Below are 25658 nucleotides of genomic sequence, written 5' to 3' on the forward strand. Positions count from 1 at the left end.
GGCATAGAGAAAAGCAGTTCCTGATGCCGTTAGAAAGAAAATCATGAAATATGCTGATGATGAAACAAAGGAAATACAATTCAGGTCTCATTACAAGAGAGTGAGCACTGGGTTCAGGGAGGATTGGATGAAAATGCTCAGGGCAGGAGAACCAAGGTAGAAATTTTTTGCAGAAAAAGCATTTCAGCCGGTTCCTTTAGGATCCTCTTTGAAATAGAAGGAAGTGGGCATCAAAAAAAGTCACCAACCCTTGACTTTGCTTATTTTTAATGACTTCATTATGAATTTGGGTGAACTAGGAGAGAGAAGTCCTTCTTTATCTGAAATGTAGCTTCTTTCAGGAGTAGCCCCAAACCAGCATCAAGGATGGGACTATTTGCTTTGCTAACCCACCTCCATATGTCCATGTGTATGCATGACTGTGATGTAGTACTTGATTCAAGTTCATTCTATTCAGAAATGAAAAATATTTAAAAGTTTAAAGAAAGATGAGAGCTCACAGGATTCGCAGCACCAGGAATACTTTATGGCCTCTGGGCAATGCCTTTGTTTAAAGAAGCTGGGGTCAGACCTGCCATTGTCCTGCTCCACCTTACAGCCAAGATCCTCCTGTCATTCTCTCCCATTGTTCTCTCTCATAGTTATCCTGGAGTACAGACTTCATCACTGAATCCTCAAAAAAACCGAGACAGCCAAATAAAAGAATTACTTGATAATTCAGACAGTGGCCCATTTTTATCAGAACTGCTAAGATTAGGAATAGTTTACTTTTCTGGACTATGTTGTACTCTGATTCTTTTGATCACACTGAAATGGAAATTCCAGGTCATCAAGCATCAGAGACCAGTTAAAGGCTTCCACACACATTTTATTCCCTATGAAATGCAGTGCTAAGTAATATCCAGGTATTACCCACCCTGACTCTAGCTCAGAGGAAGGGGTCTTCAATCATGTGAATTGTGCAGACTCCCAGACTCTTTCAGGATTGGGAGCTCAGAGAGGACAGAAGGGGTTTTCTTGAAACCTGGGACCCCTTGCTGTGGGGACCTATAGGTGGCCAGTCCAGCAAACAGAGGTGGTGTTCTGACCATTTTTTATTACTGACCTTGAAGCCAAATTGTGGGCCCATGGTGAAGCAGAATTATAACTTTCCTTTCCTTTATTTGAGATATAAAAGGACAAATTAATGTTTTAATGGGGGCGTATACACCAAGAAGACCAAGCAAGCAGGATTACAAGTAAATGGGTTAAGGAATAATGTATGCATGGAATATCTGTTTCTTCAGGAAAAGGTCCATGACGTTGACACAGCTTGCCTAAGAATGACAATCCTAGGGTCTGAATCCCATCTGCTCTTGTAAAGGAAAGAAACTGTTACAAGATTATGTCAGGGATTGCTGGCCCCATAGACCACAGGATCTCCCATAACATCCATCAACCTAGCCCAGTTCTCAGTCACTGACAGAGGACCAGAAGAGACAGCAAGATAGGGAGTATCTTCAACATCCTCCACTGGGTCAACCTAACTGAACTTTTCCTTTACAGTGGGAAAACCAAACCTAGGTGAATTGAACTTAGATATCCCCAATCCAGTGTTTCACACTTCTCTGAACAACCTCACAGTCTTTCCTGTTTAAAATTAGATAAAAACCCCACCAGGTCATTTCAGTAGACCTTCTTTGTGGAAGATTTCTTTTTTGGAACAGAAATCCATACTAGGTGCCAGATTCTACCCAGATTTCCTCCCTGCTGGGTGATTGGTGATGAATCTACATGTCTCTCACTGTGCTCAGCTCTGACACCCCAGAGCTACCAATTCCATCACAGAGGTCAGATCTTGGACGAAGTAAACCATGATCCTGTTTGACTATGTTATTAAGAATACTTAACCAAAAGGAAAAGCTTTATCTTATTTCTAAATATTTAACAGCTTATATGCAGGGATCCAGATTTTGTGGGACTTGAAATTTACACAATTTGGGCAAACCTCTTTAAGAAAAAGAACACAAAATTAAATCTGAAAGTGAATATATATTTAGAATGAGAAAAAGAAATCACAACAAATTGCAAGGCTTAAATACTTAAGAATACCATAAATGTCACAAAATCTAGAAAAATAGCAATTATTTAATTAACTCTCCAGTACACCTCTGCAATACGCTTCCCCTGAGGTTTTGTGGCTGCATATCCATTGATTGCTTCTTCATATTAATATAGCAATAATTTTGTAGTATTTTCTTTTTATTTTCTTTTTCTTGAGATGAAGTCTCTGTGTTGCCCAGGCTGGAGTGCAGTGGAAGATCTCGGCTCACTGTAACCTCTGCCTCCCAGGTTCAAGCATTTCTCCTGCCTCAGCCTCCTGAGTAGATGGGACTACAGGCATGTGCCACCACACCTGGCTAATTTTTTGTGTTTTTGGTAGCGATGGGATTTCACCGTATTAGCCAGAGTGGTCTTGATCTCCTGACCTCGTGATCCTCCTGCCTTGGCCTCCCAAAGTGTTGGGATTACAGGCGTGAGTCACCACACCTGGCCATTTTGTAATATTTTCTATGAAAAAAATAGAAAAATCTGTCTTTCCTCTAGCATGTTTGATCAAAAAGTTTTATTACTGGTAAATTAGAAAAGTTTATTTTAGCTTTATGACTCATTATTGATAATGTTGTCTACATGTTTAGGGATTGTTGTAAAATTCAGGAAAACACCTATATAATTTATTTCATATAGAAGATGTAAGATTTGGAGGAAATTTCCACAGAACACCTTTGATTTTGTACATTTCAAACCTTGTTGTCCTTACTCCATCTAATAATCCCAGCATCAGAGCCCAATGGACACATTCACATTGTGTAACATCACCTCTGGTTTAGATTTTCATGTCCCCTCAGCAAGTGAATTGGCACAGTGAGCTGTAGGAGTCTACCTAAAGCCATTTCTGCACTCGTAGGGCTAACAATAATTAACTACACAGAGTTCCTGCAAACCACAAAAACATATCCCACTAAATTCAACTGAAACCTAACTCTAACTCTTTATCCCCTTAATCAAATCCCCAAAATGTCTACAGTTCCTCTGTTGCCATTCATCAGACAGAGAAATGTGACGGAAGGGAAGTCAAAGTGGAAAGAGATGTTTTTGTTGATTGCGGCCAAAATATCTTTCTTTTGCAAATTACAAAAAACATGAATACATCTTTAGGGCCCCAATAGGCCCTTGGAAGGCTGTGCACAGGTGAGGATCCTTGAGCTTAAGTTTCATTAACTGTGCAGTAAATCCAGCACTGTTCTTGGATCTACCCTTTCCTTTTAAGGAACTGTGCCTTATTTGCAGTTAGTTGTATTAGCTAGATTCACGTTTGTACTCCACTAACCCAGAGTTCAGGATGGTTAAGAATGAAAATCAGACTTCATCTGAAGACTAAGCTTTCTGGACTGTGGTCCATTAAATGGACTGCACTTGCATCTGCTCTGCAAAAGAAGGGAACCCACTTAAGGTTCTTTAAGAAAATACACTTGAAAGAGTCTACTAGCCACTTAAAAATCAAGTGACTCAAGACAAAGAATAAACAGCATTCATCAAGGTTTGAATCCATTAGAAGGCACTGGTATGACATTAGGGCTTTAAGAATCTTATTTTAGTGATTCTAAAACTTAATTAAAAAATGGCAAACTTTTTCTTACTTGGGGAATCCTTCATTCTTAGGTAGGATTTAATCATAAAATCTTAGGATTTTAGACTTGGGAGAAATCTGAGGAATCAACCCTCACCTCTGCATGGCTTTTCCAGCCAGCTGCTCATTTGAAAGCTGCCTGTGGTGGGGAGGTTTAGGACTTTGTTTATAAGTAAGAGATGCCCATAAAAATTCAACCACCAAAGGAGGGCGTAGAGTCCACATTAACTCTACAGTCCACCCTCAGGCACCACTCAAGGATACCAAAACACAATTACATTTACACAATTTTTGTGTACTTTTTTTTTGTTTTACAAAAGTGTGGTATCCACATATTATTACGCCCTTTTCCTGCTTCTTTGCAGAGGAAAATTTTGATAAAATCATATTTATCAGTTCTTTTTAAATTGATTGTGCTTTATTTTGGTGTTATGTTGAGAACTCAGACTACCTTTATGTCATAAAGACTTTCTCCAATGTTTTCTAAAAGTTTTTGAGTTTTATGTTTAACATTTAGATCTATGACCCATTTTGAGTTAATTTTCATATAAAGTGTGAGGTTTAGGTCCAGACTCTTTTTTTTTCTTGAATATGGAATGTAATTGTTCTAAGACCATTTGCTGAAAATGGTCTATGTATCCTCTACATGGCTTCTACTATGTATCCTTTGTTCATTGAATTGTCTTTCCCTCTTTGCCAAAAATTAGTTGGCCAGGGTCGGGCAGGGTGGCTCACATCTGTAATTCCAGGTTTGGGAGGCTGAGGCTGGTGGATCGCTTGAGGCCAGGAGTTCAAGACCAGTCTGACCAACACAGTGAAACCCTGTCTCTACTAAAAATACAATGATTAGCCGAGCATGGTGGCAGGTGCCTGTAATCCCAGCTAATCAGGAGGCTGAGGCACAAGAATTGCTTGAACCTGGGAAGCAGAGGTTGCAGTGAGCAGAGATTGTGCCACTGCACTCCAGCCTGGGCGACAGAGCAAGACTCTGTCTCAAAAAAAAAAAAAAAATTGGTCATATTTCTATGGACCTATTCCTGTATTCTCTAGTCCGTCCCATTGATCGATGTGTAGGAATCTACCTAAAGTCATTTCTACACTTGTAGGGCTAACAATAATTAACTACACACAGAGTTGCCACAAACCACAAAAACATATCCCACTAAATTCAACTGAAACCTATCCCTAACTCTTCATCCCCTTAATCAAATCCCCAAAATGTCTACAGTTCCTCTGTTGCCATTCATCAGACAGAGAAATGTGATCTCATCAATTCCACACTGTCTTGCTGTCTTGCAGCTTTAAAGTAAGCCTTAAAATCAGGTAGTGTGATTCTTCCAACTTTATTTTTTTTTTCAAAATTGTTTTGGCTCTTCTAGTATCTTTGCTTTGCATATAAATTTTAGAATCAAGTTGTCTATATCTACAGAAAAATCCTGCTGGGATTTTTATTGAAATTGCATTAAATTTGTAGATCAGCTTGGAAAGAATTGACGTCTTTACTATGTTGAATATTCCAATCCATCACACAGTATGTATCTCTACTTACCCAGGTCTCATTTGATTTATTTCATGAACATTTTGTAGCTTTCAGCATACAAAGCTGGTATGTCTTGTTAAATGGGTACCTAAGTATTTCATTTTGGAGAGAGCTATTGTAAGTGGCGTTGGTTTTAATTTTGTTTGCAGTTGTTCATTGCAAGTATTTACAATTTCTTTCTGTGTTGCCTTTGTATCCCATGTCTTTGCTAAACTCATTTAACAGTTTGGATTTTTGTGAGTGTGTAAATTCCTTGGGATTTTCTATGCAGACAATTATATCATCTACAAATAGAAACAGTTTTATTTCTTCCATTCACATCCGTATTCCATTTGTTTCTTTTTCTTGCCTTGTTGCACTAAGATTTCTAGCACTTTGTTTGCTGCTGTGCTGTTACTGTCTTAAAATTTTTAATTTTTGAATAAGGTACTTCACATTTTCATTTTGAACTGGGTTTGGCAAGTTATATAGCCACTACTGAGGATATTTCCTCATGTGGACTATAAATCGGGATTTCAAGTTTGATGACTTTTGCCAACAGAATTTTTCTTCAAAGGAACTATTAGCTAACTTTACATTTACATTTTAAAATCTACATTATATAAGGATGTTTAAAAGAACAGAGCAGCCAATCCTCACTGGCAAGGAAAAAGACAAAATGCCTCCAGAGCATAATACTCTGGTTTTAGGGAAGGAGAAAACAAATTAAGATGAGACAAGGTGGGATGGGGAAGACTAAGTGGAACCAGGGCTTTATATTAATTACCCATCTAAATGCAATGTTACAGATTATTATACTGTACTTGGAGATTTGACCAGCATATGAAGATTACCACAGGAAATTAATTTTTCATACATGAGCACTGATTTTAAGGAAATATGGTTAGCAGTTCTTTCTTCTATTATTCTCCCCATCTTTTATCCAGAAATGTCAAGATGCAAAGTATAGTAAAACTACTATGGGGCAACCTTTACTCCAGAATAAAAGTAATAGCTACTTAACACTTTGTCTTCTTATATCTTACTGTATGAACAAATAAGAGAAAGGAACAGGGGTTAACTAGGGAAATACATTTATGATTTGAATTCAGTTACTGTAGTAGTCTGTTTTCACACTGTTATAAAGATACAACCAGAGAATGGGTAATTTATAAGCAAAAGAAGTTTAATTGACTCACAGTTCTACATGGCTGAGGAGGCCTCAGGAAACTTACAATCATGGCAGAAAGTGAAGGAGAAGCAAGCACCTTCTTCACAAGGCAGCAGGTGAGAGAGAGAGAGTGAGCAAAGGGGAAGTGCCATAATTTTAAACCTTCAGATCTCATGAGAACTCACTCACTATCGTGAGAACAGGATAAGGGACACCAGCCCCATAATCCAGTCACCTCTCACCAGGTCCCTCCGTTGACACATGAAAGTTAAAATTTGAGATAAAATTTGATAGGGACGCAGAGCCAAAACATATCATTCTGCCCCTGCCCCCTCCCAAATCTCATGTCCTTTTCACATTTCAAAACAAATCATGCCTTCCCAACAGTCCCCCAAAGTCTTAACTCATTCCAGCATTAACTCAAAAGTCCAAGTCCAAAGTCTCATCTGAGACAAGTCCCTTCTACCTATGAGCCTGTAAAAGCAAAAGCAAGTTAGTTACTTCCAAAATACAGTGGAGGTACAGGCATTGGGTAAATGTTCCCAATCCAAATGGTAGAAACTGGTCAAAACAAAGGGACCACAGGCCCCAGACAAGTCTGAAACCTGGCTGGGCGGTCATTAAATCTTAAAGCTCCAAAATCTCCTTTGATTTTATGTCTCATATCCAGGGCAGGGTGATGCAAGAGGTGGGCTCCCACAGCCTTGGGCAGCTCTGTCCCTGTGGCTTTGCAGGGTTCTGCAGGGTACAGCCCTTGCAGCTGCTTTTCCTAGCTGGCATTGAGTGCCTGTGACTCTTCCAGGCTCTTGGTGCAAGCTATTGATGGATCTACCTTTCTGGGGTCTGGAGGATGGTGGCCTTCTTCTCACAGCTCCACTAAGCAGTGCCCCAGTGGGGACTGTGTGTGGGGGCTCCAAACCCATATTTCCCTTCTGCATTGCCCTAGCAGAGGCTCTCCATGAGGGTTTTACCCCTGCAACAGACTTGTGCCTTGACATCCAGGCATTTCCATACATCCTCTGAAATCTAGGCAGAGGATCTCAAAGTTCAACTCTTGTGTTCTGCACACCAGCAGGCCCAATACCATGTAGAAGCCACCAAGGTTTGAGGCACCCTCTGAAGAGTACCTTGGCCCCTTTCAGCCTCATCTGGAGCTGGAGTGGCTGGGTGCAGGGCACCAAGTCTTGAAGCTGCACAGAGCAGTGGGGCCCTAGACCTGGCCCAAGGAGCCATTTTTTTTTCTCCTAGGCCGCCAGGCTTGTGATTGGAGGGCCTTCTGTGAAGGTCTGTACATGCCCTGGAGATAGTTTCCCCATGATCTTGGCTATTAACATTCAGTTTCTCGTTACTTACGTAAATTTCTGCAGCAGGCTTGAATTCCTCCCCAGAAAATGGATTTTTCTTTTCTATCATATAGTCAGGCTGCAAATTTTCCAAACCTTATGCTCTGCTTGCCTTTTAAACATAAATTCCAATTTCAAACCATCTCTTTGTGAATACGTATAACTGGCTTTCAGAATCAGCCAGATCACCTCTTGAATGCTTTGCTGCTTAGACATTTCTTCCACCAGATACCCTAAATCATCTCTCTCAAATTCAAAGTTCCACAGATCTCTAGGACAGCGGCAAAATGCTGTCAGTCTCTTTGCTAAAGCATAGCATGAGTGACCTTTGCTTCAGTCCCCAACAAGTTCCTCATCTCTGTCTGAGATGACCTCAGCCTGGACTTCATTGTCCATATCACTATCAGCATTTTGGTCAAAGCCATTCAACAAGTATCTAGAAAGTTCCAAACTTTCCCACATCTTCCTGTCTTCTTCTGAGCCCTCCAAACTGTTCCAACCTCTGCCTGTTACCCAATCCCAAAGTCACTTCCATATTTTCAGGTTGTCTTTATAGCAGTACCCCACTCTGCCTGTACCAATTTTCTGTATTAGTCTGTTATGAAAATGCCACTCTGTTATAAAAATACCACCTGAGACTGAGTAATTTATAAACAAAAGAGGTTTAATGGACCTCGCAGTTCTGCATGGCTGGGGAGGCCTCACGAAATTTACAATCATGGCGGAAGGTGAAGGAGAAGCAAACACCTTCTTCACAAGGTGACAGGAGAGAGAGGAGTGAGTGAAAGGGAAGTGTCACACTTTTAACCCAATCAGATCTTGTGAGAACTCACTATCATGAGAACAGCTTGGGGGAAACCGTCTCCATGATCCAGTCACCTCTCTTGACACATAGGGATTCCTACTCAAAATGAGATTTGACCAAACACCACAAATTTCACTTTTAAGTACATGTTATAGGACATTATAACTATTTCTTAATTTATGAAAATCCAAATTTGAAATATCAAATCCTTTCTTAATTGTTGACTTATAAAAACTATTAGAAGTATTTCTCACCTGCTTTAAGAGAGTTTTAACAATTCTAATTATATATCTAAGACTTTGTCTTGTGTATTTGTTATTGTGTGCATATTCAAACATGCCTAGTCCTTGACTCTAGTTGAAGTCTAAGATACCTTTTGACGATATAAAATTGTACCAAACTCTGTTCAATAGTGGTGGTACAGTGTGGGATTTGGTAGCAAAGGGGATAGATTTGTTTGGGTTTTTATGTCCCTTTAAACTATATCAGAAAATATAATCCAGCTTCTACCTTTAAGAAATAAATGGGGGAAAGTTCAAACAGTGGCATCTTCAGTATTCACTGGCAACTACAGAACTTAAAAGTGGATTCCTATGTCTTTCTTAAAATAGAAATATACTCCCAATGGGATCCCAAGAACACAGAGGCATTCTATTGTTCTTATGAATCAATCAAGATCAAATGGAAGATAGATAGTGTCTTGGGGGAACACTTCCCCAGTTTTGTTGTCTTTGAAAATTTGAAACCTTAAAGGTAAAAGGTAATAGGTACCAACTTATTTCCCTTACTTTCATATGCTCACAAATTAGGAGTTCTACTTTGTGAAATTTTGGGTGGTATGTTTAAAAAAAGCTCACTTAGACCCTATACTCCTCTAGCAGCTAAAGACCACAATGAAATAGAATTCTACTATGAGGGCCTTACAGACCATCTTGAGAGACAGCCTTATTTCATGGGACAATGTATGTGTATGTAGTATGTGTGCGTGCATGCATGCGTGTGTGTGTGTGTGTGACAGAGAGAGAGAGAGAGAGAGAGAAGGTATGGAGCAAGAGCCCAAATTGGAATCAGTTACCTCTGAACACCCTGGCAAAGCAAACCCACAATGTAAGAGCTAAATTCAGTTTGATTTTTCCAAGCTGAAGGCAGTAGAATGACCTCCAACCAAAATTTCCAGCTAAACCCTAAAAAACAAAACAAAACAAAACAAAACAAAAAACTGTGAGTCATGATTGCCCAAATTTTTTTAAAGGAGGGAGAATAAAAGAAAAAGAGTTTTATACTATTGACCTTGGATCTAAAAATGTGAGATTCAGTTCATAGAAAAATCTGTTGACTGCTTAACTGTTCTTGCCGCTCACCTGGATAAAACCCAAATACATTCACAACCACAAAATCACTGAGATGAAGAGGCCATATGGCTTGTAATTAGACTCTCGCTCTTGGCCAAGATATTGAGACATTTATTACATTGCTATTTAGTATTTATCACATCTTACTGCCCAGGAAAAAGGCACTGAGGAAGAGATTAAATTCATCTTTCTCCTTTTTGCCACTCCCCACATTTCATGCTTCTTCCTACCCCTTTCCCCCAATCAAAAGGAATCAATTTCTAGAAATAATGTATGGAAAACAATGCTTGCAACTAGTCAAGAATGCTGTGCTTCTTCTTTATACGGAAACAGCAAGAAAGTCCCATCAAGGTCTTAGGCCAGAGCAGTAGGACAGGTTTGTCAGCTCTGAATGCTCCCCCAAAAAAGCAGCTCAAAGTGAACCTAAGATTTCTTTGATTTTTGGCCATCAATTTCAGTGAGCAAACTGACTGGTCAGGTTTATTGAGATAGTCTTCGGACAGCAAACATTTACTGATCACTTAGTATTTGCCTGATGCTATACCAGGGGCTAGAGAAAGTAAAGACATAGTTCCTGGTACGTTGGACCTTACAAACTAGCAAGGGAGATGGGGACAAAAATATTAAATAAATAATCACACAGAGAACTAGTTCATTTACAGGTACATAAGCCTGCCAAAGGAGAAGTACAGGGGCTGTGAAAGTGAGCACTTGGGGCCTCACCTGCATGCAGGTTGAGGACACTTTCCCAGGAAGTGACATTTAAAGAAGACTTTAAGAAGGAGGAGGAGTTGAGGGGTAGGGGACTCTGGGGATGGTGCACTCTAGAAGGGACCAATCTTAGTACAAGCAAAGAACTATCACAGCCTCTCCCCATATTCTTGTGGATAAGATGGTGAATGGCGCTTTGCATGCCAGGCAAGGCAGGTAGAGTCATATTGCACTGTTCTATTGAATAGTTTTATCAGGTAATCGAATGAAGCAGAAGTTGTGCAATGACTATTTTTGCAAAGAAACCCAAACTGAGATATGCTTAGACAAAGGTTCAAACCATCAAAATGAAACGTGATAAGTGGAAGTAGCTGGAATCCCCAACAGTTTGCTAGAGAAGTGCAAGAGTGGTAGGATTACCTAGGAAAGGGGGAAAAGGACTTGAGAGACTCCATGGAGAAAAATGCAAAAATATAGAGGGGAGGTGAAATATTATTCAGCCGTAAAAAGCAATGAGGTAGTGATACATGTGGATGCTACAATGTGGATGAACCTGGGAAGATCATGCTAGATGGAAGAAGTCAAACACAAAAGGACAAACATTGTACGATTCGATTTATGTTAAATATTCAGAATAGGTAAATCCAAAGAGGCAGAAAGTAGATTGCTGGTTGCCAGGGCCTGTGGCACAGGAAAAATAGGGAGCAACTGTTTAATGGGGACTGGATTTCCTTTTGGGGAGATAAAAATGTCTTGCAATTAGACAAAGTGTGAGTCATACATTAGCTGTATTTGTACTCAATGCCACTGAAGTGTTCATTTTAAAGTGGTTGGTTTTAAGTTATGTGAATCTCATTTCAATCTTAAAAATATATAGTAGGGGAGAAGGTAGACCAAGATTTCACTAGAGAAAGAAACTGAACACCCTTCCTTCAGAAAAGGAGAGTCCTTTGTTCTCTGCAAATTCATGCAGCATAGCGAGTGGAGGATATCACAGGCCTAAGGAAGGCATTAAAATTCCCGAAAAGGGACAGCAAAAAGGTGACTCAGCCTTTTACACCAGCTAACTTGAGGGCAGTCCACCCCAGGGACTAGGACAGAGGGCTGTGGAGTCAGACAATCCCGGCTCAGGCCTCAGCTCTCTTAAGTTACTGGTTGAGGTTCTGGGGATAATTTACCTAACTCCTTTATCTGTTGTTTTTCTCAAATATTAAATAGATACAAATAAATATGACCTGGGTTTCTACCTCAGAAAAAGAATGTTACCATCACCTTTAGAGCTCCTTGTTTGCTCTTCCCTCCTCAGATGTAATGATCTTAAATCATGTGTGACCAGTTCTTACTATTCTTTTTAGTATTACAACTTTATTTATAATCCTAATGGCATACTGCTTGGTTTTCCCTATTTTTGAACTTCAAATGAATAGATTTATATGCAATAATTATCTTTCTTCAGCTTGCTTTATTTTTACTGTGTAATATTTCTTTTTTTAAAAAATAGTTTCAACTTTTATTTTAAACCCTGTACATGTGCAGGGTTGCTATATGGTATATTGTGTGATGCTGAAGTGTGGGGTACAGATCCTGTCACCCAGGTAGTGAGCATAGTACCCAATAGTTAGTTTCTTAACCCATGCCCCCTTCTCCCCTCCCCACTCTAGCAGCCCACAGTGTCTGTTATTCCCATTGTATGTCTATGTGTGCTCCATTCAGCGTTGTCCTTCTGAGATTCATTCACATTGTGGCTGTCATTCATGTATTTTCACTGTTGCATAATATTTTGCGAGGCCATCCCATAATTTACTTATCCATTCTACTGCTAATGGACATTTGAGTACCGTCCACATTTGCCATTACAAACGGTGCTGTTATGAATGTTCTTGCATGTATTTTCTGGTGCATGAATGCTAGAGTTTTTCTAGGTATATGTATACAGAGGATGTAATTATTTAGTCAAAGGATACACACTTATATAACTCATTAGGTAACACTGAGCAGTTCTGCAAAATCATTGCACTAATTTACATTCCCACTAACAGTTAACGAGAGTCCCTGTTGCCCCACACCCTTGTCTACATTTGACATCCCCAGATGGTAAATGTGTGACAATCTTGTAGGTGGTAAACGGTGCGCCATTGCGGTTCTAGTTTTTATCTCCTTGATTAAAGTTGAACATCTTTTCATATGTTCATGGTTCATTGGGGTTTCCCCTTCTATGAAATGCCCATTCAGATCTTTTGCAGGTTTTAAGATTGTATCATCTGCCTTTTCCTTACTGATTTTTAAAATATGCTGGATATTGATTCTTCATTGATTATGTTTATTTAAAACATACTCTCCCAGTTTGTGACTTGGTGTTTTACTCTTTATGGCATCTTTTGATGAATCAAAGTTCTTGATTTTAATGTTGACAGGCTTTCAGTCTTTGCCTTTATGTTTAGTGATTTTTGTGTTTTGATTAAGAATTCCTGTACTAACTCAAACATATAAAGATATTCTCCGATACAGATTTTCAAAGTTTTATAGTTTTGCCTTTACACATATAAGAGTTTAATCACCTGGAATTGATTTTTTACATGTAGTATGATGTGGGACTCCAATTTCATTTTTTTTCCAGATAGAAAACAAATTGTTTCAGCACACTGATTTCTAATTTTGGTTTTGATAAGCATTAAGTTTCAATAGATATATGGAGCAGTTTCTGGGCTTTCTGTTCTAGTCCATTGGTGATTTTGTTTATTTTATGCAATACCAAGCCCATTTATAATAATCCCTAATATCTGTTTAAGCAAGTCCTCCTCCCTTGTACTTCAGGAGAGTCATATATCCGTAGTATTTTGCTTTCTTATATAAATCTCAAAATCAGGTTTTTGTCAAGTTCTTTAACAAGAATTCCCTAAGCATAACTTTTTAGGATCTTGGTTAGAATTGCAGTGAATCTACAGATCCACAGGTATAATTGACACCTTTAAGAATTTGAGTCTTTTAATATGTGACATGGTATATTTCACCATTTATTGGCTTTCACTAAGGATGTATTTTCTATATCTTTAGTTATATTTATTTTTGAATACTTTACCATTTTTCTTTTTTTTTTTTTTAATTTTTTTATTTTTATTTTTATTTTTTTTTATTTTTATTTTTTATTATACTTTAAGTTCTAGGGTACATGTGCATAACGTTTATATCATGTATAACTCCCCAATGCAATCCCTCCCTCCTCCCCCCTCCCCATGATAGGCCCCAGTGTGTGATGTTCCCCTTCCCGAGTCCAAGTGATCTCATTGTTCAGTTCCCACCTATGAGTGAGAACATGCGGTGTTTGGTTTTCTCTTCTTGTGATAGTTTGCTAAGAATGATGGTTTCCAGCTGCATCCATGTCCCTACAAAGGACGCAAACTCATCCTTTTTGATGGCTGCATAGTATTCCATGGTGTATATGTGCCACATTTTCTTAATCCAGTCTTTCACAGATGGACATTTGGGTTGATTCCAAGTCTTTGCTATTGTGAATAGTGCCGCAATAAACATACGTGTGCATGTGTCTTTGTAGTAGAGTAATTTATAATCCTTTGGGTATATACCCAGTAGTGGGATGGCTGGGTCATATGGTACATCTAGTTCTAGATCCTTGAGGAATCGCCATACTGTTTTCCATAATGGTTGAACGAGTTTACAATCCCACCAACAGTGTAAAAGTGTTCCTATTTCTCCACATCCTCTCCAACATCTATTGTTTCCTGACTTCTTAATGATTGCCATTCTAACTGGTGTGAGATGGTATCTCATTGTGGTTTTGATTTGCATTTCTCTGATGACGAGTGATGACGAGCATTTTTTCATGTGTCTGTTGGCTGTATGGATGTCTTCTTTTGAGAAATGTCTGTTCATATCCTTTCCCCACTTTTTGATGGGGTTGTTTGTTTTTTTCTTGTATATTTGTTTGAGTTCTTTGTAGATTCTGGATATTAGCCCTTTGTCAGATGAGTAGGTTGCAAAAATTTTCTCCCATTCTGTAGGTTGCCTGTTCACTCTGATGGTAGTTTCTTTTGCTGTGCAAAAGCTCTTTAGTTTAATGAGATCCCACTTGTCAATTTTGGCTTTTGCTGCCGTTGCTTACTATCAATCAATTATATATGTATTTTTCTACTTGCTTTTTGGCATATAGAAATGTACTTTTAAAAACATTGATTTTTGAATCCAAGAAACTAGCTAAACTCTCTTGCTAATTTTAATTATTTACCTGTAGATTCTTTAGGGTTTCTACATAACTGTTTGTCTCATCTGTGAGTACTGACAGTTTTGATTCTTCCTTTCCATCTCTTATCATTTTTTCTTTATTTTTTAAACCACACCAAGTATGTGAACCCAGTTTTTTCTCTTGCCTTTCTGTGTTTGTCAAGACTACTAGTAAAATGTTGAAAAGAAGGTACTTTCAGGGTTGCATCATAATTAGTAAGTTTGCTATAGGTTTTTGATCGGGTTAAGAAAATTGTCTTCTATTAATATTTTGTTAGAACTTCGTATTTGATTGTGGATTAAAATTTTATCAAATATTTTTTCTTCATCAATTGAGATGGTCCTGATTTTTCTCCTTTGATCTGTTAATGTGATGAATTATATGAATTAGTTTTCCAATATTAAAGCAACCTTCTACTCCTTAGATAATTAAACTCAGTGTAGTCTTCATGTATTAACTATTTTATTATTTGATGAAATGAGCTGTCAATATTTTGTTTGAGATGTTTGTGACAATGTTAATGAGTGAGAGTGCTCTATAATTTCCCTTCCTCAAACTTTCCCTACTGTATTTTGTATCGAGATTATGCCTCATGAAATAAATTGCAAAGTATTCCTTTGTTTTTTACTTCTCTTGGAGAGTTTGTGTAATACTAGGATTCTTTCTACAGGATTTTGAAGAACTTTCTGGGCTAGCGTGTAACTGTGAGAATTTTAAACTATTGATTTAATTTATTTAATGTTTATAGACCAGTTAGATTTCCCTTCTTTTTTATTTACAAAAAGAAAAAATGATTTCTTCAAGATTTCCTCTTACCTTTTACACATCCATAGTATCTGCATGATTGTTCTATTTTTTATTCTTTACATTGGTCATTTCTGCTTTCTCTCTGTTTTTTTTTTAGCCATTCTCACCAGATGTCTTACAATCTTATCAGTCTTCTCAAATAAACAACTTTTGGTTTTGTTGATTGGTTCTACTTAATTTCTTTCTTTCTTTCTTCTCAGTTTATTTTGTTCATTTTCAAACTTCCTTTTATGTTTCTTAATTTTCAGTCCTTCCTCTGTTCTTACATTAAAAATTTAAGACTATAAATTTTAAATTTTCCTATAAGTTATACTTCAGCTTCACCACACACACACACACACACACACACACACACACACACAGAGACGTTCTTATATTGTTCTCATCATCTGAGTTCTAAATATTTTCTGATTTCTATTATGATTTTTTTCTTTAATCTATAAGCTAGGCCTGTGTATATCTTAATTTTCAATCTTGAGATTTCGAGGTTAGTTGTTGTTTGTATCTAACTTGACTGCTCTGTGATTAGAAAATGTCAACACTATGATACCAGTGCTTTGAAATGTCTTAGAACTTGCTGTACAGCCTGGAACTTAGCCAATTTTTATAAATGTTCCACACTGCTTCAAAACAACACATTCTGCATTTGTTAGGTTCATTGTTCCATATATGTCTATTGCATAAAGCTAATTTATTGTATATATTAGTTTGCTAAGGCAGCCATAACAAACTACTACAGACTGGGGCTTTAAACAACAGAAATTTATTCTCTCACAGTTCTGGAGGTCAGAAGTCAGAGATCAAGGTAGCAGGGTTGGTTTCTTCTGAGACCCCTCTTCTTGTTTGGTAGCTGTTCATCTCCCTGTGATTTCACATGGTGTTTCCTCGGTGTCCAAATCTCTTCTTGTAAGGACACCAATCCTATTGGATTAGGGCCCACTCTGGTGACCTCCGTCTAATTTAATTACCTCTTTAAAGACCCTATCTCCAAATATGATCATACTGTAAGGTACTAGGAATTAGGACTTCAACATACGAATTTTGGGGGAGACACAATTCAGTCCACGACGTAGTCCTTTTCAAATTCTACATAAGATTTCCTTGCTTGATTTCATGAGTTAGGTGCTGAAAGCAGTCAAATTTTCCATTGTGATGATGAAGTCTTCTGTTCCTCTATAGAGTTCTCTTGATTTTTGATTTATGATTTTGATTTTAAGGTTATGTTATTAGTGTATATAACTTTAGAATATTTACAGCTACTTGATGAACTAAACATTTTATTATTATGGAGTTACTTCTAGCTCCAGAAATGCTTTTGCCTTATATTTTATTTTGTCTGTTAAAATATACTTACATTAGCTTTCTTCCCACCAGTGTTTGTGTGGTAAATATGTTTTCATCATTTTACTCTCTACTTTTATCCTTATTTTTTAATGCAGCTTGGGTTTTTAAAATTCGGTCTGACAATATTTTTCTTTTAAATAGAGTATTATATCCATTGGTATTTATTACCATCAGTATAATGTATTTTGATCTTTTTCTATTAACTTACTTTTTGTGAGAGGCAATATAGAAATAGTCTTGAAGAGAACAGACATCTGAGAAACACTGCCTTGGTTTGAATATCAGCTCTATCACTTCCTACCCGTGTAACGCTGGCCTAGTTACACAGTCTGTGCCCCTGTTTTCTCATTTGTAAAATGGTTATAATAACAACCTTACCTCATAGCATCATTATAACTTTGAGTGAGTTAATATACATAAAGTGCTAAGAACACTGCTGGATACATAATAAGATATATACATATACCTAACTTTTGGTAATTTTTTTATCATTTTATTTATCACTTTAAGTTGACATGTTTTTTTCTATTTCTCTTTTATTTTCTTTTAAATTGTCAGAGTGTCTTTTCTTATTTAATTTCCTTCTGTCCTCTGATTTGGAAATTATATTCTCTTTTCTGTTCTTTTGGAATTACCCTGAAAATTTATCAAACATACTTAATTTGTCAAAATTTAAAGCCAATTATTATCTTTACTCTCCTCTTGAACAATACAAGAATTTTGTAACACTTTAACCCTGATCAACCTCTTTCTGACTTATACATTACTTTCATATTTTAGATTTTTCTCAATTTTAAGCCTCATACATTTTTATTACTGTTTTATATTCAATAATTATTTGGTTTTACTGACATATTTACTGTTTTTAAAAATTTTTTTTACACCTCAGTTATTTCATCTGATAACTGTTTCTGCCTGAATTATATCTTTTAAGTTGAGTCTGCCATTAGAAAAATTTGTTTTTACTGTCTGAAAACATCTTTATCATGCTCTTTTAAAAAAGAAATGTAACTTATTAAGAGAGTTTGTCAATAAATATAGATTGATGTCTTCTTTCAGTATATTGGAGACATAGTTTCATAGTTTTTTAGTTCCACAGTTTTAGCTTCCGTATTTGCTATTGAAAAGTAAGATTGCTTTTAAAATCCTTGTCTTTTTTTTTTTTTTTTTTTTTCAGACGGAGTTTTGCTCTTGTTGCCCAGGCTAGAGTGCAGTGGCACAATCTTGACTCACTGCAACTTCTTCCTCCCAGGTTCAAGTGATTCTCCTGCATCAGCCTCCCGAGTAGCTGGGATTACAGGCGCCTGCTGCCATGCCTGGCTAATTTGTTTTTTTGTATTTTTTGTAGAGATGGGGTTTCACTACATTGTCCAGGCTGGTTTCAAAGTCCTGACCTTAGGTAATCTGCCTGCCTTGGCCTCCCCAAGTGCTGGGATTGCAGGCGTGAGCCACCACACCCGGCCCAAAATCCTTGTCTTTTGTTCTTCAATGTGACTAAGATGTTTTAAAGATGGGTTTCTCTCTCTCTCTTTTTTTTTTTTTTAGACAGAGTATCACTCTGTCACCAGGCTGCAGTGCAGTGGCATGATCTCAGCTCACTGCAACCTCCACCTCCCAAGTTCAAGTGATTCTCCTTGCCTCAGCCTCCCAAGTAGCTGGGACTACAAGTGTGCGCCATCACACTCAGCTAATTTTTGGATTTTTAGTACAGACGGAGTTTCACCATGTTAGCCAGGATGGTCATCTTCTGACCTCGTGATCCGACTGCTTCAACCTCCAAAAGTGCTGGAATTACAACAGTGAATCACTGTGCTCTTTAATTTATCCTGGCTGGTTCTATGGATTGGTGTATTTCATCAATTCTAGAATAGTCTCAGCCATCAAATCTTCAAATATTGTGTCTCCTTTTTTTATTTCTTTCTGAAAGTTATATTAGATATGTTAGACCTTACAATTCTTTCCATCATGTCCCTTAACCTCTTTTATATTTTTCTCTTTGTCTCTGTTAAATTTTGGATAATCTCTTGCAACCTGTTTTCTACTTCACTAATTCTTTCTTTAGCTGTTAAGCCAATTCATGAAAGTTTTTTCCATGTTTTAATCTCCAGAAATTCTCTTTAAAATTTTAAGGTCTATTATTTTATTTAATTTAATTACTTTTAAAATGTAATTATTTTGTATTCTGTGTCTGATAAATGCAGTTCTTGAAGTCTTTCTGGGTCTGATTTGGCCTTCTGCTGTTTATATTGGATCTTAGTATGCATTGTTTCTATATGTAATCGCTCTCTCTCTGTCTCTCTCTCTATCTCTCTCTGTCTCTTTCTCATTCTCTCTCTCTCTCTCTTTGACACACCCACACATCTATTTCTCTACCTCTAATTGTTTTTACTATGAGCTCATGTTTCTTGCAATTTTCTGATGATATTTTGAGGCCTAGGTTGAAGGTGAGGTCATTCACTTTTACTAAGTGCCTGAGAACACATTTTGCACTGGACCTCTTTAAACTAGATTATCATCTTGAGGTTTCTTACAACACAGAGGTTGTGAAAACTTGGTCGGCCAACTTGTGTATTCATTGGCTTGCCATTCAACATTTTTAGGGCAGCTTTCTCAACTTAGCACCCAAATTAAAGGCTAACAAATCTCTCTGTAGATTTAGGAGTAGATTTAGTGATTTTAGAGACAGCATAACCATTTTGGGCACTAGCTTTATCTGAGGAGATTTCTATTAGACTCTCCCTCTAAGCAAACTCCCAGTTTTGACTGCTGTCCCAAGAAGGACCAGTTATCCAATTGTACACTACTTGATGCCAGGCTGCATCTTTCATATAAACTATACCTTCCCTGTAGATATACATTGTAGTCTATATGAAAGGTGCCCTTTGATAATGTTCAGTTTCCAATCTGCACAACTATATGTGATGGTTCTATCTGTATCCCCACAAGATGGTGAAAACTAAAGTTCAAGTTCACCAGGTTCAGCAAGTACCCTCCAGGTGACAGCTGGGTTTGGTGCTTTGGTTTTATAATTCCATAACTGACAAAACTTGAATAAAGAGTAAAGACAGTGCCTCCTCCCTTTTGAAGTCCTTAAAATGGTGGATATATTGATATCTTATGAATTGAATTGATTTGCCAGTCATGATTTCAACAAAAATACCTATCACTTGCTTCATTAAAAGAACTGTAACATGATGAAAGTGTTTATTGTTTTGCTTTGTTTATTTTTAGATGTGGACTTTCCGGTTTTTCTCCAGCCTACAAATGCAAATGAGAAAACACAGCTAATCAAAGAAGGATCTCGAAGTTATTGCACAGACTCTTGATATTGAGCCCTCTGAGAGTCCACAGTCCCTCCTCTCAGTTCAGTCTTGTTTCCAGATGGTCGTAGGGGAGTGTGTAGGGCATAAAGTGCTGTGAACTTTTCCATCTTGGTATTTTATTTTTGGGTTAGGAAAACATGATTGCTATATAATTTTCTCAGTTTGCAGACTTTCTCTCTGAGTAGAATTTCTTATGAAACACATTCAATTTGGGTGAATAAAGGCCTGAAGAGTTATTTTATGCTCCTTGCCTGATGTAGGACAGTGGAATTGTACAGTCTTTATGAACCCTTTATGTGAGGCATATCTGATTCCTAACTGACCAAAGTAATATTCCAGAACAGAAGCCACTTTCCTTCCATGTAGCACAATATTCATCTACCACAAACATCATCATCAAAATATATGAGAACCTATAAAGAGTTTTTGTGTGTGGAGCCTCTTCCATGTCAATATTCAATAAGATTATAGAAATGTTTCAAGAGCCAGGAAAGGATGATTAGATTTCTTAAAAATCACATTTTTAAGGTATATTTTTGGAACATCAATAATTGGCATTTACTGAAAACTGGTAAGTAAAATCAGGAAGAAACAGGTTTTGTGTATACTTTTAGATTGGCTTAAAAACAAAACAAAACAAAACTTCAACCTGGTTAAATGTTGCAAGTGAACCAGAAAATCATTCTGAGCCTGAACCAGCCCCATCAGCATGTTGATCATTTTCTAGTAAAATGATTTTTGTATAACTGGCTCAGATTAGCCAAACTAAGGGAAACAAAAAAAAAAAAAAAGAAAGAAAACAAAACAAAAAAACACATGAAGGAGTAGAACTCTAAACTCTAGAGCCTAAATTTACACCAAAACGCATATCACCTCATTTTTGTTAAAATTATTTGCCTTGACAGAAATTGCTCAGCTCTGTGCATGTTACACAATTTAAGCCCAGAGGTCATCTCTGCATTTGCTTGTTTGACTCTTATATTTATTATGTGGTAGAAACCATGTGCTATTTCTAAAATACTATGGCAGAAAAAATGTTTGTTTTTCTAGGTCTTTCTTACTTCTTTATATAATATTGCATTTTCAATATCTTGTTATGTTTTTATATAATTATTGTATAAAATGCCTTCATCTTTTTTCTTGTTTCTTATCCCCCTCCCCACAAAATTATAGTCAATTGCTGCTAAATATATATTGTAAGTGAGAATTAGTGTTATAGCTCTGACAGTTCTGACATCATTAAACTTCTGCTCTAACTCTTTAGTTACTGAATTTTTTTTTCTATGTAAACAAGTAGACAGAGCCTTGGTTTGAAAGTTAAGAAACCTGGTTCTAATCTAAGCTTTCATTAACTAGCCTTGTGACCAAGTGAGATGAAAATAACATGGCTAATCTCTCTATGGCTCTGTTTTCATATCTGCCCTGACCACCTTCCAAGTTGCTGGATGACCAGATAAAATGGCTAAAGTGAAAGAAATCTGAAAAGTCAAATGTTCAGCAAATGTAAGGTGGTTTTAAATGAATTTGTATATGTTGACACACACAGACAAATGTACTGTGACTCGATGCATATAAACTCTCTCACTCAACAAGACCCATAGAGACACCCAGTATTAACAGCTCCAGTAACCAGCAAGTGCTTGGAAAGCTGTACTCAACAAACAAATGCTATTTTCCATTTGGAGGAAACAATAGGATAAATAGCCCAATCTGCGGATAATTTGAGCCATTCCATTTCCTTCCTGCGGTCTTTTTAAGCAAAACGCTCAGGTCTATTTTGAAAAGCAACTTATAAATTACAAAGCTCACCTTCTCTTTCTTGCTCAAACCTCATTTTCCTTTCTCACATGGAATTTTTTGCTTCCACTCCTAGTTCCCCCAGGAAGCTGGTCCAACAGCGGTTAAGATGAGAATGGGACATGGATCAGAATCAGAATCAGATGGTAGAATCAAATTGCTAGAGGGGCTCTGGCCAATGTTCCTCACAAAGGGCTAGTTTCTGGTTACAATGATATGTGACAAATGCAAGCACTTGAATGCCTATGAATGAGGGAATGAATTCTGCAGAATGCTCCTTCAGCTACAGAGATACAAGAATCCACTCTTCATTAGAGGAGGAGCTGCTGAAGTATGTTGTGGGGGTCAACAGAAGGGCTATCCGGAAGCACTGGCAGTCATTCTGAACCCACAAGCATCTTAGCAGGGAAGCTTCAAGGCAAGAAGAGAAATGCTGAGCGTGAGCCTCATCGGTGGACACACAGAGTTCATTGAACGGTCCGTGTCAACAGCTCACCACCTATCCTGGGCACTGGGCTACTAGAATGGGAGACTTCTTAAAAAGTTCCAGGAGTCATCCATTTATTTTTTTGCTGTCTTACATTAGAACATAATAAAAAACTTACATGTGCATTTTTCTTTACCCAAACACACACACACATATATATATCAATTCTTTTAGAATAAGTGACATTCTATATCTAGAATGAAAAAACTGTCTATACATTAATTTTTTTTTTTTTTCGAGACAGAGTCTCACTGCAATCTCTGCCTCCTGGGATCAAGCAATTCTTGTGCCTCAGTCTCCCCAGTAGCTGGGACTACAGTCGCGTGCCACCACGCCCGGTTACATTGTATTTTTAGTATTTTTAGTAGAGACGGGGTTTCACCATGTTGGCCAGGCTGATCTCGAACTCCTGACCTCAGGTGATCTGTCCGCCTTGGCCTCCCAAAGTGTTGGGATTACAGGTGTGAGCCACCACGCCCAGCTACACTGATTAATTTATTAGCATAATAGTTTTATATAAAATGCCTTCATTTTGAAAACATTTTTATTGTATTTGGCATGGAAATTTTTTTTTTAATCAATGTGTAACATACTAGAAAATTAAATATTTAGCTACCAAAACTTGAAAGATACCTGTTATTCTGAGTCAAAGGGTAAAGTTTTAACAAAATAAAATGAGTCACTTTCCTACTCATATTCTGCATTTCTTAGCTCTCTCTTTTACCTCTTCCTTTCTCATCCCATCCCCCAAAATAGAGGATTTGAAAGTGTTGGCCTTAGTCTCACAGGTGCATTTACTTGTATTTGAGAAAGCTGATTTATTCTTTCATAAATTAAAACTAAAATTTCTAAGAGAATAATAACCAAGAGTCGTAGTGCTTAGTATCTGACACTGCCCTAAGAGCTTTATATTGATTCATTTAATACAACAACCTATGAGAGAAGTTCTGTCACCATCATCATCTGTGGTTTTTTAGACTATGTGACTAGAACACGGAAAAGATAAGTAACTTGGCTAAGATCACCTAGCTGTGGAGTAGACCAGGCTGGTCCTGAGGACACGATATTAACCGCTGCACTATATAGCCTCTCCAGGATGACCTTGTGTTTCCAACTACATTTGTTCTTGAAAACGAATCCTAGTCTCCTCCCCACTCCCCATCCAACTCTTTCCCAGAGTTCTCTTACTTTCAAGAGAATATACTCACTCTGTCACTCCCTTTATTATCTACCTTTCTCTTCAACTGCCCTTTGCAGCTCAAGGAGATTCCTCTAAGAAATCTTCCTTGTTAATTCCCTGTGACTTCCTCAAGAGCAAATTTGAAGTCTTCCTATATCTCTTACTTCCCTCCCACTCCTTCCCCTTCCCCTTTTTCTTCCTCTCCCCGCTCCCCGCCACACCAGCACTTCCTTATTTGGGAGATCTCTGTGGTCTCGGCAGCTATGTCTTTGCCCCCTTCTCTTCTCTGACAACCCTTAGCTGCAACACTAATCAAGTGAAAAGTTGGATTTTTTAAAAAATTTAAAAGTGATTCTAGAGTAGCTGGTACTAATAATTGTGATTTTAAAAATTCTGATACATAAACTTCCTGCCATAATTTTCCAGGATGTTTAGATAGTGCTGAGAAAACTTTTAAAGATAAAATAGCAAACATATGTTGTGCTTACTATGTGCCAGACACCATTCTAGCTGCTTAGTGTAGGTTAACTCATGTAACCCACACAGCAACTCTATGAGGTAGGTAACGATTACTATTGCCCATTTCACAGATGGGAATATTGGGCAACAGAGAGCCATTAATTAACTCAGGCTGTTAATAATGGGATAGCCAGCATTTGAACTCAGGTAATCTGGTTGTAGCATCTGTCTGCTTAATTACTATGCCACCTTGGTGCCCTAAGACATATTTGAATTCTGTAAAGTTGGATTTACAACTGCTTATTTAATGTCAAAATAGGGTATACATTGAGTACATTCTAATTTGTCTCTCTTACCAAAAGTGAATGTCAGAAGCTTATAAATCCAAGTTAATACAATTTGCTCTATTATTCTGAGTCCATAAGATTGGGGTGGGAACATTTGTTACTATATATAAAAATAAGGCATCTTAATATCACTTATACAATTAGATGTAAAATATTTTCATGTTAGCTATTCATAATGAAAGTGAAATTCTACCCAATTTCTCCATTGTACAAAATATGATACAAATCATGAAGTAAAAACATACCATTGATTCTGCCAGACTATTAAATTAGCAATCCTTTATTATTTTTCATAGTGTTATACAAAGGAAATACAATTTGCAAATTTTTAAAAAGAACTTTGTTGCCATTTAAAATAAAGAGCATGTGTGTATGTTCATGTGTATGAATACATTTGTGTGTATGTGTATGAATACATGTGTGTAGTGTGTGCATGTGTGTATATGTACACATACATGTCTATATACCATAAGCAATTTATTTAGCTTCCAGTCATCTGTGTCATTTTGCCATTATGAGAAGCACAACACTTGCCACACTCCTGCTCTACTGTGCTTTATTTTCCCCTTTGCATTCATTACTGTAGAGCCTGTAAATTTAATATTATTTATTGTCTTCTTATTGTCTGTTTGTCCTTCCAGAATGTGTGCTCCACCAAGATAGAGATTTCTGTCTGCTTTGCATACTGCTGTATCCTTATCCTCAGCTCCAGAACAATGCCTAGCATGTAGTACGGACTAAATAAATATTTGGTAAAAGAATAAATGTACGTCTCTAAAGAAAACCTCCTGGCCACACCCCTGCCCACCACCAATCATACCCTTGGGAAAGATGCCATATGAGCAAGATGATGCTCCCACTTCCCTGAGTGTGGAAGACTGCAAGTGAGCTTGCAGGGCTTATGGAGCCCAGGGAATGGGATGGGTTGGCCTTGCCATTTCCCTCTAGTACAAATGTTAACTCCCTTCAAAGGGGAGGTAGGCTGGGGCTTGGTGTCGTTAAATATCTTTTGATGTAGTGATTTGGCATATAATTCAGGACTGCATTTAGATGAATAATGCAGTCCATCTTCATTCCGTATTTGCGGAGTTACCTACCTAGAA

General features: G+C 37.5%; 1 protein-coding gene across 6 annotated transcripts in view; it reads left to right on the top strand.

The window, feature by feature from the left end:
• DNAJC5B (DnaJ heat shock protein family (Hsp40) member C5 beta) overlaps window positions 1-20771 on the top strand; it is a 129491-nt gene extending 108720 nt beyond the window's left edge. For 5 of the 6 annotated variants that reach the window (XM_033202510.1, XM_033202513.1, XM_033202511.1 and 2 more), the window contains one exon: window positions 20194-20771. In XM_033202510.1, the coding sequence (XP_033058401.1) occupies window positions 20194-20288 (95 nt within the window). In that variant the 3' untranslated portion in view covers window positions 20289-20771. Of the gene's footprint in view, window positions 1-641; window positions 689-20193 lie in introns of those variants that run through there. The other variant, XM_033202514.1, reaches the window with a different exon arrangement.
• The last annotated feature ends 4887 nt before the right edge of the window (window positions 20772-25658 follow it).

The sequence above is a fragment of the Trachypithecus francoisi genome, unplaced genomic scaffold (genome assembly GCF_009764315.1).
Source record: "Trachypithecus francoisi isolate TF-2019V2 unplaced genomic scaffold, Tfra_2.0 Lachesis_group7, whole genome shotgun sequence".
In the NCBI taxonomy this organism is placed as follows: domain Eukaryota; kingdom Metazoa; phylum Chordata; class Mammalia; order Primates; family Cercopithecidae; genus Trachypithecus; species Trachypithecus francoisi.